Below are 13,955 nucleotides of genomic sequence, written 5' to 3' on the forward strand. Positions count from 1 at the left end.
TTCTGCATGTTCACTCATCACATGTAATTAGCAGTGAAGTTGGAAAGGTGAGGAAAGTCCGCAACAAGGCTGGTGAGATGGCTCAGCAGGTTAAGAAACTTGCTTCTGGAGTCCTGTCTTGTCCCTGAGACCACGTGGTAGAAAAGAACTGGCTACTACAACTTCCTCCAAGTAAATGTAATAAAAATTAAAATACCTTTGCAATAGATGACTAATAGTGTATATATAATTACTTTTATGTGTATGAGTGTTTGCCTGCATGCACATATGTACCATGTTGAGTGCTTGGTGCCCATAGAGCTTAGAAGGTAGACGTTTCATTTCCTGGAACTGGAATTACCATGTGGTACTGGCATTGAACCTTCGTTCTCTACAAGAGCAACAAGTACTGTTAGTGACTGAGCCAGTCTCCAAGCCCCAATTTGTTCAAGAACTTTAAAGGATAATTTGAGCCCTAGAGTATGAAATATACAGCCATAGACTGGAAAGAATCCAAGATTTAACCATAAATGAATGTGAATCAGTGTATAAATGTGAGGTTTTCTGTGTGAGTCAAGTTACTCAGATATAGGGAAAGAAACTGACAAAAACAAGCTCACCTGCATGGTGAGCTTTGGATGATTCTTGCCTCAGTGAACCCAAAGGCAGTTCAGGTGCCATGCTGCTTCTGGACTTTCTGGTCTTCGTTGATTTTTTTTGTTTGTTTGTTTTTTGAGACACGGTTTCTCCTGCTGGGATAAAGGCGTGTGTGTGCACCACCATCACCTGGCTAGTTGTTGGTTCTTTAGCTTCTATTTTTTATGACTTATCTCTGCCACAGCCAAGGATTGTTTCACTAATGGACCATCTATGACTATTTATTTCTCCAGCAGATTTTATTGTATAGTCTTGTCACTATCATATTGGCCAGTTGAAAATAGCACTGTTTCCCTAAAGAGTTTAGTAGGGAAGTAGGGGACAGTCCATTGTGTACTGTAAAAGGAACAGTATATGCTCAGTAGCTGAGAAAAAGGTGGAGTACTCTGTATGGGACACTAGACACTTAGCTAGGAAAAAAGATGATAGTTTTCTCCCTTTTCTGAGCTTTCATCTCCCATAAACTGCCAAGATGAAAACATTTACTAAGCTTTTAGTTGTACATTCCTGTGATAACATGTTAAATTTCTCTCTCTGGGCAGGACTTGGACCATGCCTTTGTCCAGTATGTCCATACTGTGCTTACTACTTAAAGATAACCATTTAACTCCAGTTCCAGGGGATCTGATCCCCGTACAGGCAAAACACCAATACACATAAAATAAAAATAAATTGTTAAAAAAAAAACAAAACAAAAAAGAACTGTCTCCTGGCTTACCTTAAACTCAAGATTCCTCTGTCTCCTGAGTTTTGAGATTGTAGGTGCATACCACCATGCCCAGCTCAGTAAAGAAATTTATAGAGAGAGAAGAGGGGGGAGGCACTATATTCACAAAACTCATTTATTAATTGATTTATCATGGGTGTATGGATCTGGGACAAAACTTAAGCGCTTGTCCACAGACATTGGTCAGAAGCAAAGAGACCAGCTATGCCAGGATGTTCCCAGCACACAGCCTTCTTCAGGTCTCCCCCCCCTCCCAAAGACGACGCCCACAAATCAGCAGGAAGCAGTTTTGAGAATTTGCCGCCCCAATTCCTTCAAACTGTGGTGTCTAATCTGCTTTTTATTATAAGGAAGACCTGGGAATGTTATGGTTTTGGTCCCTTTAAGAGACAAGCCACACCCATTCCCCTCCCCATCCGCTGAGGCAGGCTGATCTTCAGCTTCCGGCCTGGGGCCCACTGCCTGCTGCCACATGGCCCGCCACCACTGCTCTGAGACCAGCAGCCGTCTCTGCCTGGGACTGGCTGCTCCCAGGGCCCGCTGTCTGCCGCCACATGGCCCGCCACCATCACTCAGGCCACCGCTCTGGGACTGGCAGCCATTTCTGCCTGGGACTGGCTGCTCCCAGAGCCCGCTGTCTGCCACCACATGGCCCGCTACCACCATTTGGGACCTACAGCATTCTGCTGCCTACTGCCGTGGGGATCTTGCAACATTTTTTAAAAAACAACACCAGGTATCTGCTGGGGTTTTGGAAGGATCCATGAATGGAGTACACTATTGTTTTTCCCTGTCTTTCACAATAATCCCAAGTGAGTGTTAAAGAAAAGAATAATTGGAAGAGAATATGGTTTAAATTTTTTCAGTAGAATTTATATTTATCTTTGCAAAGTTCATAGTAAAATTGATTGGAAAATACAAAAATTTCCTGTATAACCCTGGCCTGCCCCTTCTGAGTCCCTATCATGGCATCCTGTGCCAGAACGGCACATTTGTTCAGTTAGTGAATCTGGGTAGCAAGTGGCTTGTGATATGTATCAGTATTTGCTGGGAACTTTTCACATTCTATGGAACCGATGGATTCACTATTATAGTATCATTGCTTTCATTGCCCAAAGAAGTCTTTGCTCTGTCTTTCAACCCTTGGCAGCCATCAGTCCTTCTTTCCCGGTCTTCAGTTTGATTTTTCCCAAGATGTCTTAGAGTTGGAATCATATTGTATACAGCCTTTCATTTTGGCTTCTTTCACCAGCAGCCAGCAGACCGGTCCCTGGCTTGGTAGCTCGCTTCTTTCCACTGCTGTGTAATGCACCCTTTGTATGGATGTACTAGACTGTACAACTGTCCAGTTACCTGCTGAAAGATGTGAACTGCTTCCAGGCTTGGGCATCCATGAAAAGCTTGCTCAGTATGTCCTGGAGTAGGCTTTTGTGAGCATGTTTTTAGCTCCTTGGATTGCTGGATTATAAGCTTTTGAGCATGTCTGTTCTTTAACTGTGTTTGTCTATTTACCTATTTATTTAAAGACTGAGTCTCACTGAGTAGCTCTAATCTAGAATTTATAGAGAACTGCTGACCTCTGGTGGGATTAAAGGCATGCACCACCACTCCTGGCCTGTGACTTTCCTTCTCATTCTCTTTAATATTTTCTTTTTTCATTCTCCTAAATATTTTTCTTGTATGTTTTATTTTCCTTCATCCCAACCTTTGAAATAAACAAATTTAAAAACAAAAGATTATGGCTGGAGAGATGGCTCAGTGGTTAAGAGCACCGCCTGCTCTTCCAAAGGTCCTGAGTTCAATTCCCAGCAACCATCTGTAATGAGATCTGGTGCCCTCTTCTGGCCTGCAGGCAGAGCACTGAAAATACTGTATGCATAATAAATAAATAAATCTTTAAAAACAAACAAACAAAAAACAAAGATTATGGGAGCTACAACAGTAGCTCAGTTGTTAAGAGCATTAGCCGCTCTTCCAGAAGACCTATGTTCTCCAGCACCTGCTAGGTGGCTCACGGCCATCAATAACTTCAGTCCCCAGAGAGCAGAGATGCCCTCTTCTTCTCTCTGAGTATACTGTATGGATGTAGTACACAGACATGCAAGGAAGAAGGAATAGGACCTGCGGCCCATGGTGCTCAGGCAAAATTCCTCTTCTGAAAACCAACCAACATTCCTTAAGCCATCAGATCAGTATGTAGAGAAAGGTGGGCTCTGGAAGCAGATAAAAGGTGGACTAGAGAAGAAAGTTCTGGGAAAGCTGGGACTGGGAGTAATAGAAGTTTTGGTTCTGGTCCTGTGGCATTTGAGGTGACGGCCTGGCAGAGGTATCTAGCAGCTGATAGCTTGAATTCCATAGCTGTTTAAATATGTTTCTATTTCTACCATGAATTCTGGAGCCTGCTAAAGTCACTCACATTGCTTTGTGATTTTTGTAGGGCTCGATTGGGCAGTTCTCTTAGTGTATTGGTATATTTGAGAAAAATGAAATGTTATAGAAAGTTGTAAGTCCATGACATCAACTGTCAGTTCCACCTTGGAGGAAAGAAAATACCACCAGCAATTGTGGTCATTTTGGAACCTTGGTCTCAAGTTTAAGTCTGTAGAAATGGCACCAGCAGACTCACATTGAACATGCATGAGGCCCACCACAGCTTCTTAATCAGAGGTGTCTGTACCAATGTGCGGTCACTGAGGCCTGGAGTTGGAGTCCTATGTCCCCCCACCGTCTGACCACAGAATCCCTTCTACAGTTGCTCGGGCTCCCTAGTTACACATGTAAAACCTTTTGATCTTCAGGGTAAGATTATTAAAATAATTTGAATTTTTCCCCTGTGTTATTTTTTCTGATATTTCCTTATACAAAGATTTGGTTTTAAAACATACAATGCCATTAACATGTACATTTTGAAAAATTGGTCATAAAAATGTATATTTATATATAATGTATTTATAAAAGTAAATCCCTTCTCTTTGAAGTTACTGACTGCCTAAATTTATTTATTGTTAATAGTAGGTTACAGATGTTGTGGGAACAAGGAAATGCACACATATCCAAGAGAAGCATATACACATACATGTATACACGAATCACCTGGGAACTGTACAGAGACAACACATCTTTTTTTTTTTTAAAGATTTATTTATTTATTATGTATATAGTGCTCTGCCTACATGTGTCCCTGCAGTCCAGAAGAGGGCACAAGATCTCATTACAGGTGGCTGTGAGCCACCATGTGGTTGCTGGGAATTGAACTCATGACCTCTGGAAGAGCAGTCAGTGCTCCTAACCGCTGAGCCACCTCTCCAGCCCCGAGACAACACATCTTATGACTGTTAAATCACTCGTACCCATTCCCTTAACCCTGTGGGCTGTAGCCGGGAGGTGGTGGCGCACGCCTTTAATCCCAGCACTTGGGAGGCAGAGGCAGGCGGATCTCTGTGAGTTCGAGGCCAGCCTGGTCTACAAGAGCTAGTTCCAGGACAGGAACCAAAAGCTACAGAGAAACCCTGTCTCGAAAAATCAAAAAAAAAAACAAAAAACAAAAAACCAAACAAACCCTGTGGGCTGTTTCTGGAAGATAGGAGTAAAGAGGCTGGGAATGATAAGAACCTCTGAGAGGTTGCGGTAATTCATACTCCACCTGCAGTGTGTGTGCTTTTTCCATGTATCCTTTTCAAAAGTGTATGCCTAAGACTTCACTCAGCCTACTTACTAATAGTTCTTGGGTAGATCTGGCCTATGCTTTCATGTAACATGAGGTTCTTTTGTTAAGAAGCCTGGGTGGTGTTTGTATCATACTCTATTTTATTGCAGTGTTTGCCTATTCTGTGCCCTTCTAAAAGGAATGTTATTTTTCACCTACTCTAACTTTTAGAAGGAAAATACTGTTATCTGAATGGATAATAAAGTATTATGTACTTTTTTGTACACTGATGACTGGCTGATGGTGGGCACCCCTTGGGTAGCATCACAGTGAGGATACTCACTGCAAAACCCAGGGTACTACAAGAGAATCAAGCCTTCGTGTTCTACCCTGCCACCTGGACTTCAGGTTGATCATGCCTGCAGGATAAAGCTTTCTGCCCCTCAAAAGGCCTGGGTCTGGCAGAGCTTGCAGACAGAGCACATGGGCTTTCCCCAGAAGGTGAACAAGAGCCAGGAGGGTGCATATATCTCAACTGCACTGGCTCAGAAGCTAGGGAGTTCAGGAGTCTCCAGACCAGCCTGTGCATCTCTGCTTCTGGCCATTTATCCTTTAAAGCAGCTTTAAAGATAATCTAGTAAGTGTGGTTTTGAGTTCTCAGAGCAGATCTAGCACACTACTCTAAGGAAGTGGACACAGGATCCCTGGTTCACAGTCAACAGCCTGGGGTTTACAATTAGGCTGGGGCCTCAGGTGGTAGAGGCTCTGTTGCTATCCCTGGATAAATAATGTCAGAATACAGGTAACCCAGCTAATGTCTGCTAGAGAATCAGTAGCTTGCCTGGATATCAAGTTCAGCGCCTGCCTGAGCTGCATAACAAGACCCTGTGGCAAGGAATGTAGCTCAGTGTTAGAGCTCTTGCCTAGCATGCATAGGGCTCTGGATTCTTTTAGTAATTTAAAGAGTTAAATAAATAGAGTAACTACTAGGAGTAGAAGGGAGAAAATAATTCATGGAATATTAAGTACTTGTGTAGCTTTTTCTTTTGTAGTGCTGGGGATCCAATCCAGGCCTTTGCCTATCATATGCTAGGCAAAAAACCCGGTAAACTGCAGCCTAGCCCAGAGGGAAATCCTGTCTTAAAACTTGTAGAACCCTGAATAACTTCCCTTCAAGTTAATATGTGCTGGCAGAAAGCCCAGAATCCCAGCACTGAAGGCGAATTTTAGAATCTTCTCTACCTTTTCACTATGTTCAGAAATCCCTTTTGTGGGACATTTGCCTTGTGATTATCTAGTTATTTCATGTGTAGTGACGGGGACCCGTGGTCCCTGTCTGAAAGTTGTCTGTTGTGCATCGATGCAGATAGACCACTAGCCTTACAAAACCGGCTTTGATGAGTTTTTTTCTGTGTTTTTGGATAGAGATGGCTCAGGGTAATGCTCGGGTTTGACAGGTTTATCCTATAGCTTGGTGTACACATTCAAAAGTATTTAGAGGGGGCTGGAGAGATGGCTTAGTGGTTAAGAGCACTGACTGCTCTTCCAGAGGACCCGGGTTCGATTCCCAGCACCCACATGGCAGCTCACAACTGTCTGAAAATGCAGTTCCATGAGATCTGACACCTTCACACCAACGAACATAATAAAGTTAAATAAAAAAAAGTTTAAAAAAAAAGTATTTAGAGAACAGGCTTTCTTTTGGCTGGTGACTTCTGACTTAGAACTGAACCAGCAGGTAGACTCAATCTTTTGCTTGCATTTGAATTAGAAAATGTGTAAGGGAGCCTTTCTCCCCACATTGGGTAGGATGCTAGTATTCTGCTTTAGCACTCAGAGCTGCAGATAAACTCATAGTCTGCAGCAGACTGTGAAATGAGCTGAGAACTTCATTTTTGCTGGTAGGCCTGTGTAGAGTAGTAATGCAAGCTTTCCTGTCTTTTGTTGTCTGTAAGCAGTAGACATTGATAACCTACAGAAACAAGCCGAGGAGCACCGGGCTCCTTTGGATAGCTTTCTGGATTCTCTCAGAGCTGGGAGGCTATGGTTCTGTTACAGTTGTGTGCATGCCAATGTACACCTGCGTAAGCCAGATTACAGCTTGCAGAAGTCAGTTCTCTCCACCGTGTGAATCCTAGAGTTTAAACTCAGGACCTCAGATTGTCCGTCTGGGTAGCAAAGACCCTTAATCATGGATTTTTACTATGTAGTTTTAACTGATCTCAAACTTACAGAGATCCACCTGCCTTGGGACTTTTAAAATAAAGACATTACTCAGTATTATGTGGCAGACAGGCAGCATGTGATCATGTTTATCATTCCTTCTGGCTCCTGCTTGGTAGTCTGTCCTGCATATGATGAACAACACATGGATTGGGGAGCATCAGGAACCAGAGCCACATGTTCAGGAGATATAACTGCTCTTGGGTAGAGCCTGAGCTAGAACTCAATTTTTGACATAGTTTTGTTGTTGGTGGTGGGTTTTTGTCTTTTTTTTTTTTTTTAATTTTCGAGAGGGTTTTTCCGTAGTTTTTTGGGTTCCTGTCCTGGAACTAGCTCTTGTAGACCAGGCTAGCCTCGAACTCCCAGAGATCCGCCTGCCTCTGTCTCCCGAGTGCTGGGATTAAAGGCGTGCGCCACCACCGCCTGGCTTGTTTATTTATTTTGAAAAATAAGTTGATCGCTCACTTGGTCACATTTTCATGTCATCATGAAGTCATCAATGTTCTTAAGGTAAAAGCTGTGGCCAGTGAAAGATGCAGCATTTTTTTCTTTTCCAAAAGCCAATTTTGGTTTACTTGAGTTTCTTTCTTCCTGCTCTGGAGCCAAGTGGTCTTTCTAATTGCAGACCCTTGGCCACCTCCAGCTCGTGAGTGCCTCTCTTGAGTCTCCCCACTTCTTCCTCCAGTGTAACTCCCCAAGGTCTCAGGGAGTTGGAAGCAAGGAGTGCTGCTTTCATGCCCTCTGCTGCACAGCATGGGTTCAGTTCTGCCAACCAGCCTACTTTGTCCCTTGGTACTTTCTTCACCCTCAGCTCTCACCTCTGCCTACCTCTCAAGGCCCAGCCAGTCTGTTCATGTACAGTGTTCCTGGAGTTCCTGTCCTACCACCATCCTTAGTGATGCATCTGTTCTAGGCCTTGCCCCACTGTCCATCTCTGATACAGTTGCCAGTTTGATCTTTTTAAATACTGCATGTTGCAGTCAGGGTCTCCCCAACCCTCTTAGTGCCCCAGAGAGCCTGAATTTAATTTCCCTTCCCTTTCTCTCTTCCTATCCCTTCCATTTCTTCTTTCTTTTCTGTTCCTCCCCTTTGTCTTCCTTTCTTTTTACTTGTGGATCTTGGGGATGAACCCAGCCTATTGAACATGACCTCTGAGCCATTCCTGAGACCAGCCAGAACTTCTTAGTTTGCCATTCAAATTGTTCATTATTCAGAGCTGCCTTCCCCTTCAAATGCACCTCTGTATTTCCTTCCAGATGTGCTGTCTACTTGTTGTGCATTTGATTTCATGCCTTGCACACTGTGGTCTCTAGAAGCCTGCAGCTCCTCAGAATCTTGTCTGCTGGCTCTTCTTAAGGCACTCCTGTTATTCACTACCAGCTGGTTCGTTTGACACTCGGTTCGTTAAACAAATGCCATGGAAGTCATACTGTTCTCTCCTAGTGGCGAGCTGAGGTGGTCAGGAAACTGCCTGTTTAGGCTGAGCTCAGGGCTTCCCTTCCTGCTGTTAATATTCTTCAGGAAGCTGGCTTCCTACTGGATTGGCCTGCTCACATTTACTTTCTGCTCTTCCTCCAGTCTGCATGAAGAAATCAGTGACTTTTATGAGTACATGTCTCCCAGGCCCGAGGAGGAGAAGATGCGGATGGAGGTGGTGAGCAGGATCGAGAGTGTGATTAAGGAGCTCTGGCCCAGTGCTGACGTGAGTACTTGTCCTGGGACCTGGGGCTTCAGGCAAAGCCCTTCCACAGAATCAGTCTCACATAAGACCTCACCCACAGTGTAAGTGCTTTTGTAGAGTTAGTCTACCTTATTGTATTCTACTTTGCAACAAGGTCTCACTGTGTTCTACCCCTGATTGATCTTGAACTCATAGAATAGCCTGCCACACCTAGCTTTGGTCGGATTACATTTCAAAGGCCAGCAGTTTCCTGGAGTCATTAGACTTTGGGTTTGGTGCTTGCTTTCTTTCACTCATACCTTCCCCTTAGTTTTTCCTGAGTTCTGAGTAGCACCTACTAAAAGTAGGCTCAATTTAGATGGTTAATGTAAGCCTGATGACAGTAGTTCTTGTTGGATGAGAGCTGTCATGGCCCTGTTCTGTTTGATTCCCTCCTGTCGGCATAAACATTTGCCTAGAACCAAAGGCGTCTCTTTGCTACCTGAAGTTGACTGCTCCGGCGGGTGCCGGTGACTGTGCGCCTCTTCCCCTGGCCAGCTTCTTGTGATCCCCCCGTTAGTGAACAGAGGTTTTTGCCTGGGTCTCTACTTGTATTTTCCTTTTTATGATTTCTTTGCAAGTTTGTTCTAGAATTCTTACCTGTTCAAAGAATAACTCTTAGTGTGACACTGGAGAAGCCAGGATCAGTTTTTCCATTTGGCAAAAGAGATTCAAATGTGATGCTGTAGGTAAAGAAGAAAGGGGAGGGTGTCTCACTGAGCAGCTGCTGTTGACGGTGCTAGGATGGCTTCTCTCCCCATTGGTTGTATTCTCTGGGGCATAAATATTGTGATGGCTCTGACTGGCATGATTTGGCAAGCACTGCTGACATCTAGTGGGTAAATAAGGAAGTTACTAAGTGTGCAGTGAAAGACACAGTCCCTACCTATAGCAAGGAATGATTTGCCCCAGGTTAAGTTGTCCTGATCTTTTAATCTGCATTTTTTTAGGTAGGCAATTCTGTTCAAAAAAAATATGAATGCAATGTTAGGTTCCCAGATTCTTAAAAAACAAAAAACAAAAACAAAAACCCAGAATGTTTTAACATTTTTCCTTGCCTGGACACACATGTAAAATTGGCTGGGTCCCACTGTGCTCTCTGGGCTGAGGTGGAGTTTTTTTCTCAGTTGATGTCAGGATCTTGCAGAAACTGCTCCTGGTATTCTCTTACACTGGCCTGCATACCAGCACATTGCCAACTACTGAAGCATTCTGAATTCATGGGAGGACTCCTTAAATTAATTAAGGATTGTGACCTACCTTATTTTGTAAGGGAATACTAGGCTCTGGAACATTACTTTTGAAGCTTCTCTATTTTAAGTTTTTTATTACTTTTATTATTACTAAATATTGTGTACACACACATGAATATGTGTATGTATATATGTATGTTTAGGCACATATGTGGAGGTCAAAGGACGATTTTGTAGAGTTGATTTTCTTCTACCTTTACATGGGTTCTGGGGATCAGGCTTACATAGTGAGCATCGTTAACTGCTGAACCATCTTGATGACCTCAAGTTCTCTAATTTAGATTATATGCCATGTTCTAAATGACTGCCTGCCTGTGAATCTAGGAAAGCCTAGATTGGGTGTGTGTGTGGAGGAGGTAGCTCCTGCAGTTCTAAAAACCAACAGTAGAGGGCAGAAAGAACATTCATTTCTTTATCAGCACCTTAATGTGATTTTTGTTTTTTTCTTCTTTCGTGTTCCAGGTCCAGATATTTGGAAGTTTTAAAACTGGCCTGTATTTACCAACTAGGTTAGTATTTGTATGAAGCTTTGAAGGGCTTTCTGTACACTTTGTCTCTTGAATGTGTTTGAATAGAAATGGGTTTGTTTATTGTTTTCTTTTGGAGACAGGGTCTTTTTATGTAGTCGTAGCTATTCTGGAGCTTGCTATGTAGGCTAGGCTGGCCTCCTGAGTGCAGGGATTAACAATATATGCCACCACGCCTGACAAAATGAGGATTATTTAGGGAACAAAATTCATCAGAGTTTCTTTTCTTTTTTTTTTAAACATGATCTGGCTGTAGAGTATTTTCTTTTTGCTTTCCTTTTTTCTTTTTCTTTTTTTTGTTTTTTTTAATTAATTTATTTATTTATTATGTATACAATATTCCGTCTGTGTGTATGCCTGCAGGCCAGAAGAGGACAACAAACCTTATTACAGATGGTTGTGAGCCAGCATGTGGTTGCTGGGAATTGAACTCAGGACCTTTGGAAGAGCAGGCAATGCTCTTAACCTCTGTACCATCTCTCCAGCCCCCATCAGAGTTTCTTTACAGTGGAATATTACTTCCAGTCATCTTTTTAGGCTGAGATTTACAGGAAGCATGTAGCAGTGAAATCAGTTAGTTACTTAGTTTAGATATAAAATAAACTAAGTTTAGATATAGATTAGATATAGCCCTGCAGACAGGTACTTATTTAACCTATCACTTAGCCTGGCTAATAGGTGTCAGGATGAACGTCTAGTTCCTATGTGCTATGAGGTGGGAGAGATTTTCTTTTTTAAATGAACTCAGCCTGCTTTGATCTCAGCATCCCACCACAGAATTCAACTTAGAACCCCGACTCCTTCTTAAACCTTCTAATGAAGGCTTGTTTAATACATAGGCTACACCACCACCCCCGTATCCCTGTGGCTGTATAGTCTGCCTTCTGCCTTCCCTCAACTTAAAGTGTGTTATAGTGTTGCAGTGGTTGGATCCATCCTAGCCATATCCGTTCTTCCCAGGGCTGTTTTTGGCTTCTAAAACTCAAAAAATATTATACTTCACTACTTAGGCTCTAAGAGTTAACAAACCTAAAATATTACTCCTTACAAAAGTTATGGCCACGTGTGGTGGTACCCTTAATCCCAGCATTTGGGAGACAGAAGCAGGTAGGTGGATCTTCTGAGAGTAGAGGTCAACCTGGTCTATGTAGCATGTTCAGGCCAGCCAGAGTTACATGGTGAGACTCTATCTCAAAATAATTAAATCAACACACACATATATATGGTTAGAACGGTTATTATAATTTAAATATGGAAAAGGCACAAAAGTAGTGAGATTGGAAGTGTGTGTGTGTATTTAGACATTGGGAGCATTGAGACAACACATCTTAAGTTTAACACCAGAAAGTTTTTTTTTTTTTTTAAATATTATGTATACAATATTCTGTGTGTGTATGCCTGCAGGCCAGAAGAGGGCACCAGACCCCATTACAGATGGAAGTTTTATGGGGGAAAAAACATGCACTGATACTATTATGTTTGAGGTTTTGTTTCTGCCAACATTACCCATGTTTGGAGGCCTGAGTTCTGTGAAATAGCTGAGAGGGTAAGGTTGCTAAAATCAGCACCTCCACTTCCCTCCCTCTGCTTCCTTTTGAAATCCATTGCCATCAGCACATTATCTTCTGAGGCAGAAAGGGAACGGGTTCTCACTGCACCAACTTGAAGTTGGTAAGCGTGATTGTTAGCTAAAATGCTGACGGCTCGATGCTTCTGACCCTCCTCATGCATGTCACTACAATGCAGTGACATCGACCTTGTGGTGTTTGGGAAGTGGGAGAACCTGCCTCTTTGGACCCTGGAAGAAGCCCTTCGGAAACACAAAGTCGCTGACGAGGATTCCGTGAAAGTTCTAGACAAAGCAACGGTAAGTTCTTAGCACTGTGTCTTTGTAACTCTTACCTACACGAGGAACTTAGACTCAGGTCAGTGAATCATTTTGTGAATGTCACAGTGACTGCAAAGTAACTTGTCCTGGCTATACATTTTATTCTTAAAAGAAAAATAGCCAATTTTTTCATGCATTATTCAAGACTTCAGTATAAAAATGTGTAAATAAGCCAGGCGGTGGTGGCGCACGCCTTTAATCCCAGCGCTCGGGAGGCTGTCTCTGGGAGTTCAAGGCCATCCAGGTCTACAGAGCGAGTCCAGGACAGGCCCCAAAACTACAGAGAAAACTTGTCTTGAAAAATCAAAAAACAAAAAATGTAAGTAAAAAGAGGTTTCTGGGAGCTTGAGAGGTGGCTCAGCAGTTAGGAGTTCTTAGAGAGGACCTGGTTCAATCCCCAGCACCCAACATGGCAACTCACAACTGTCTGTAACTCCTGTTTCAGGGGCTTTGACACCCTCACACAGGCATGCATGCAGGAAAAACACGAATCCACGTTAAATAATAATAATAATAAATTCTTTTTAAAGAACCATCTCTATAGCCCCTGAAGTCATGCTTTAAACAGAGATAGACTGGCTTTTAAAGAACTTCCATAGAAGCTCAGATAGAAACAGATACATTCATTTAAAAGGTCTGGAATTTTGCATATTAGGTTTTCTTAAAGCAGAATACTTGTTCTAGTGATTTTAGAGACCCAATTCCAGTTTCTAGTTCACAATGCATGTATAGTGCTTTGTTTAAGAAGTCTTAGTACCAACCAGATGATGGTGGTGCATGCCTTTAATCCCAGCACCCAGTAGGCTGAGGTTGGCCAGTCTCTTAGTTCAAGGATAGCCAGGGCTACACAGAAAAACACTGTCTCAAAAAGACAAACAAAAAGTTGTAATATTATATAATATGCATCAAGTTTTTTATTAAAAACTTTTTCATTGAGGACAGTTGTAGTGGCGCATTCCTTTAATCTCAGCACTTAGAAAGCAGAGGCAGGAGGATCTCAGTGACTTTGAGACCATCCTGATCTATACAGTGAGTTCAGGCTAGCCAGAATTACCTAGAGAGAGAGACTCTGTCGCAAAAAAAACAAACAAAAAAAATTTAAATAAAATTTACTGTATTTATTGCTTTTATTTTTTATTACTTTTTATTCTTTTTATTAATTTATTCTTTACTATTTATGTATATGTGTTTGTGCTCTCAGACATGCACGTTCATGCTCTTTGTAGATATGGGGGGGTCAAAGACAACTCAGAGGAGTTAGTTCTCTCCACCTTGTGAGCTCTGGGAATCAAGTTTGACAACAGCCACTTCTACCCACACACACAGTTGACTGGT

General features: G+C 42.5%; 1 protein-coding gene across 4 annotated transcripts in view; it reads left to right on the plus strand.

The window, feature by feature from the left end:
• Positions 1-13,955, plus strand: part of Tent4b (terminal nucleotidyltransferase 4B) — a 49,016-nt gene that overhangs the window by 23,358 nt on the left and 11,703 nt on the right. For all 4 annotated transcript variants that reach the window (XM_075976817.1, XM_075976816.1, XM_075976819.1 and 1 more), the window contains 3 exons: positions 8,811-8,934; positions 10,668-10,714; positions 12,479-12,599. In XM_075976817.1, coding sequence (XP_075832932.1) covers positions 8,811-8,934; positions 10,668-10,714; positions 12,479-12,599 — 292 coding nt within the window. The remainder of the gene's footprint in view (positions 1-8,810; positions 8,935-10,667; positions 10,715-12,478; positions 12,600-13,955) is intronic.

This window comes from Microtus pennsylvanicus, chromosome 6 (assembly GCF_037038515.1).
Source record: "Microtus pennsylvanicus isolate mMicPen1 chromosome 6, mMicPen1.hap1, whole genome shotgun sequence".
NCBI lineage: Eukaryota > Metazoa > Chordata > Mammalia > Rodentia > Cricetidae > Microtus > Microtus pennsylvanicus.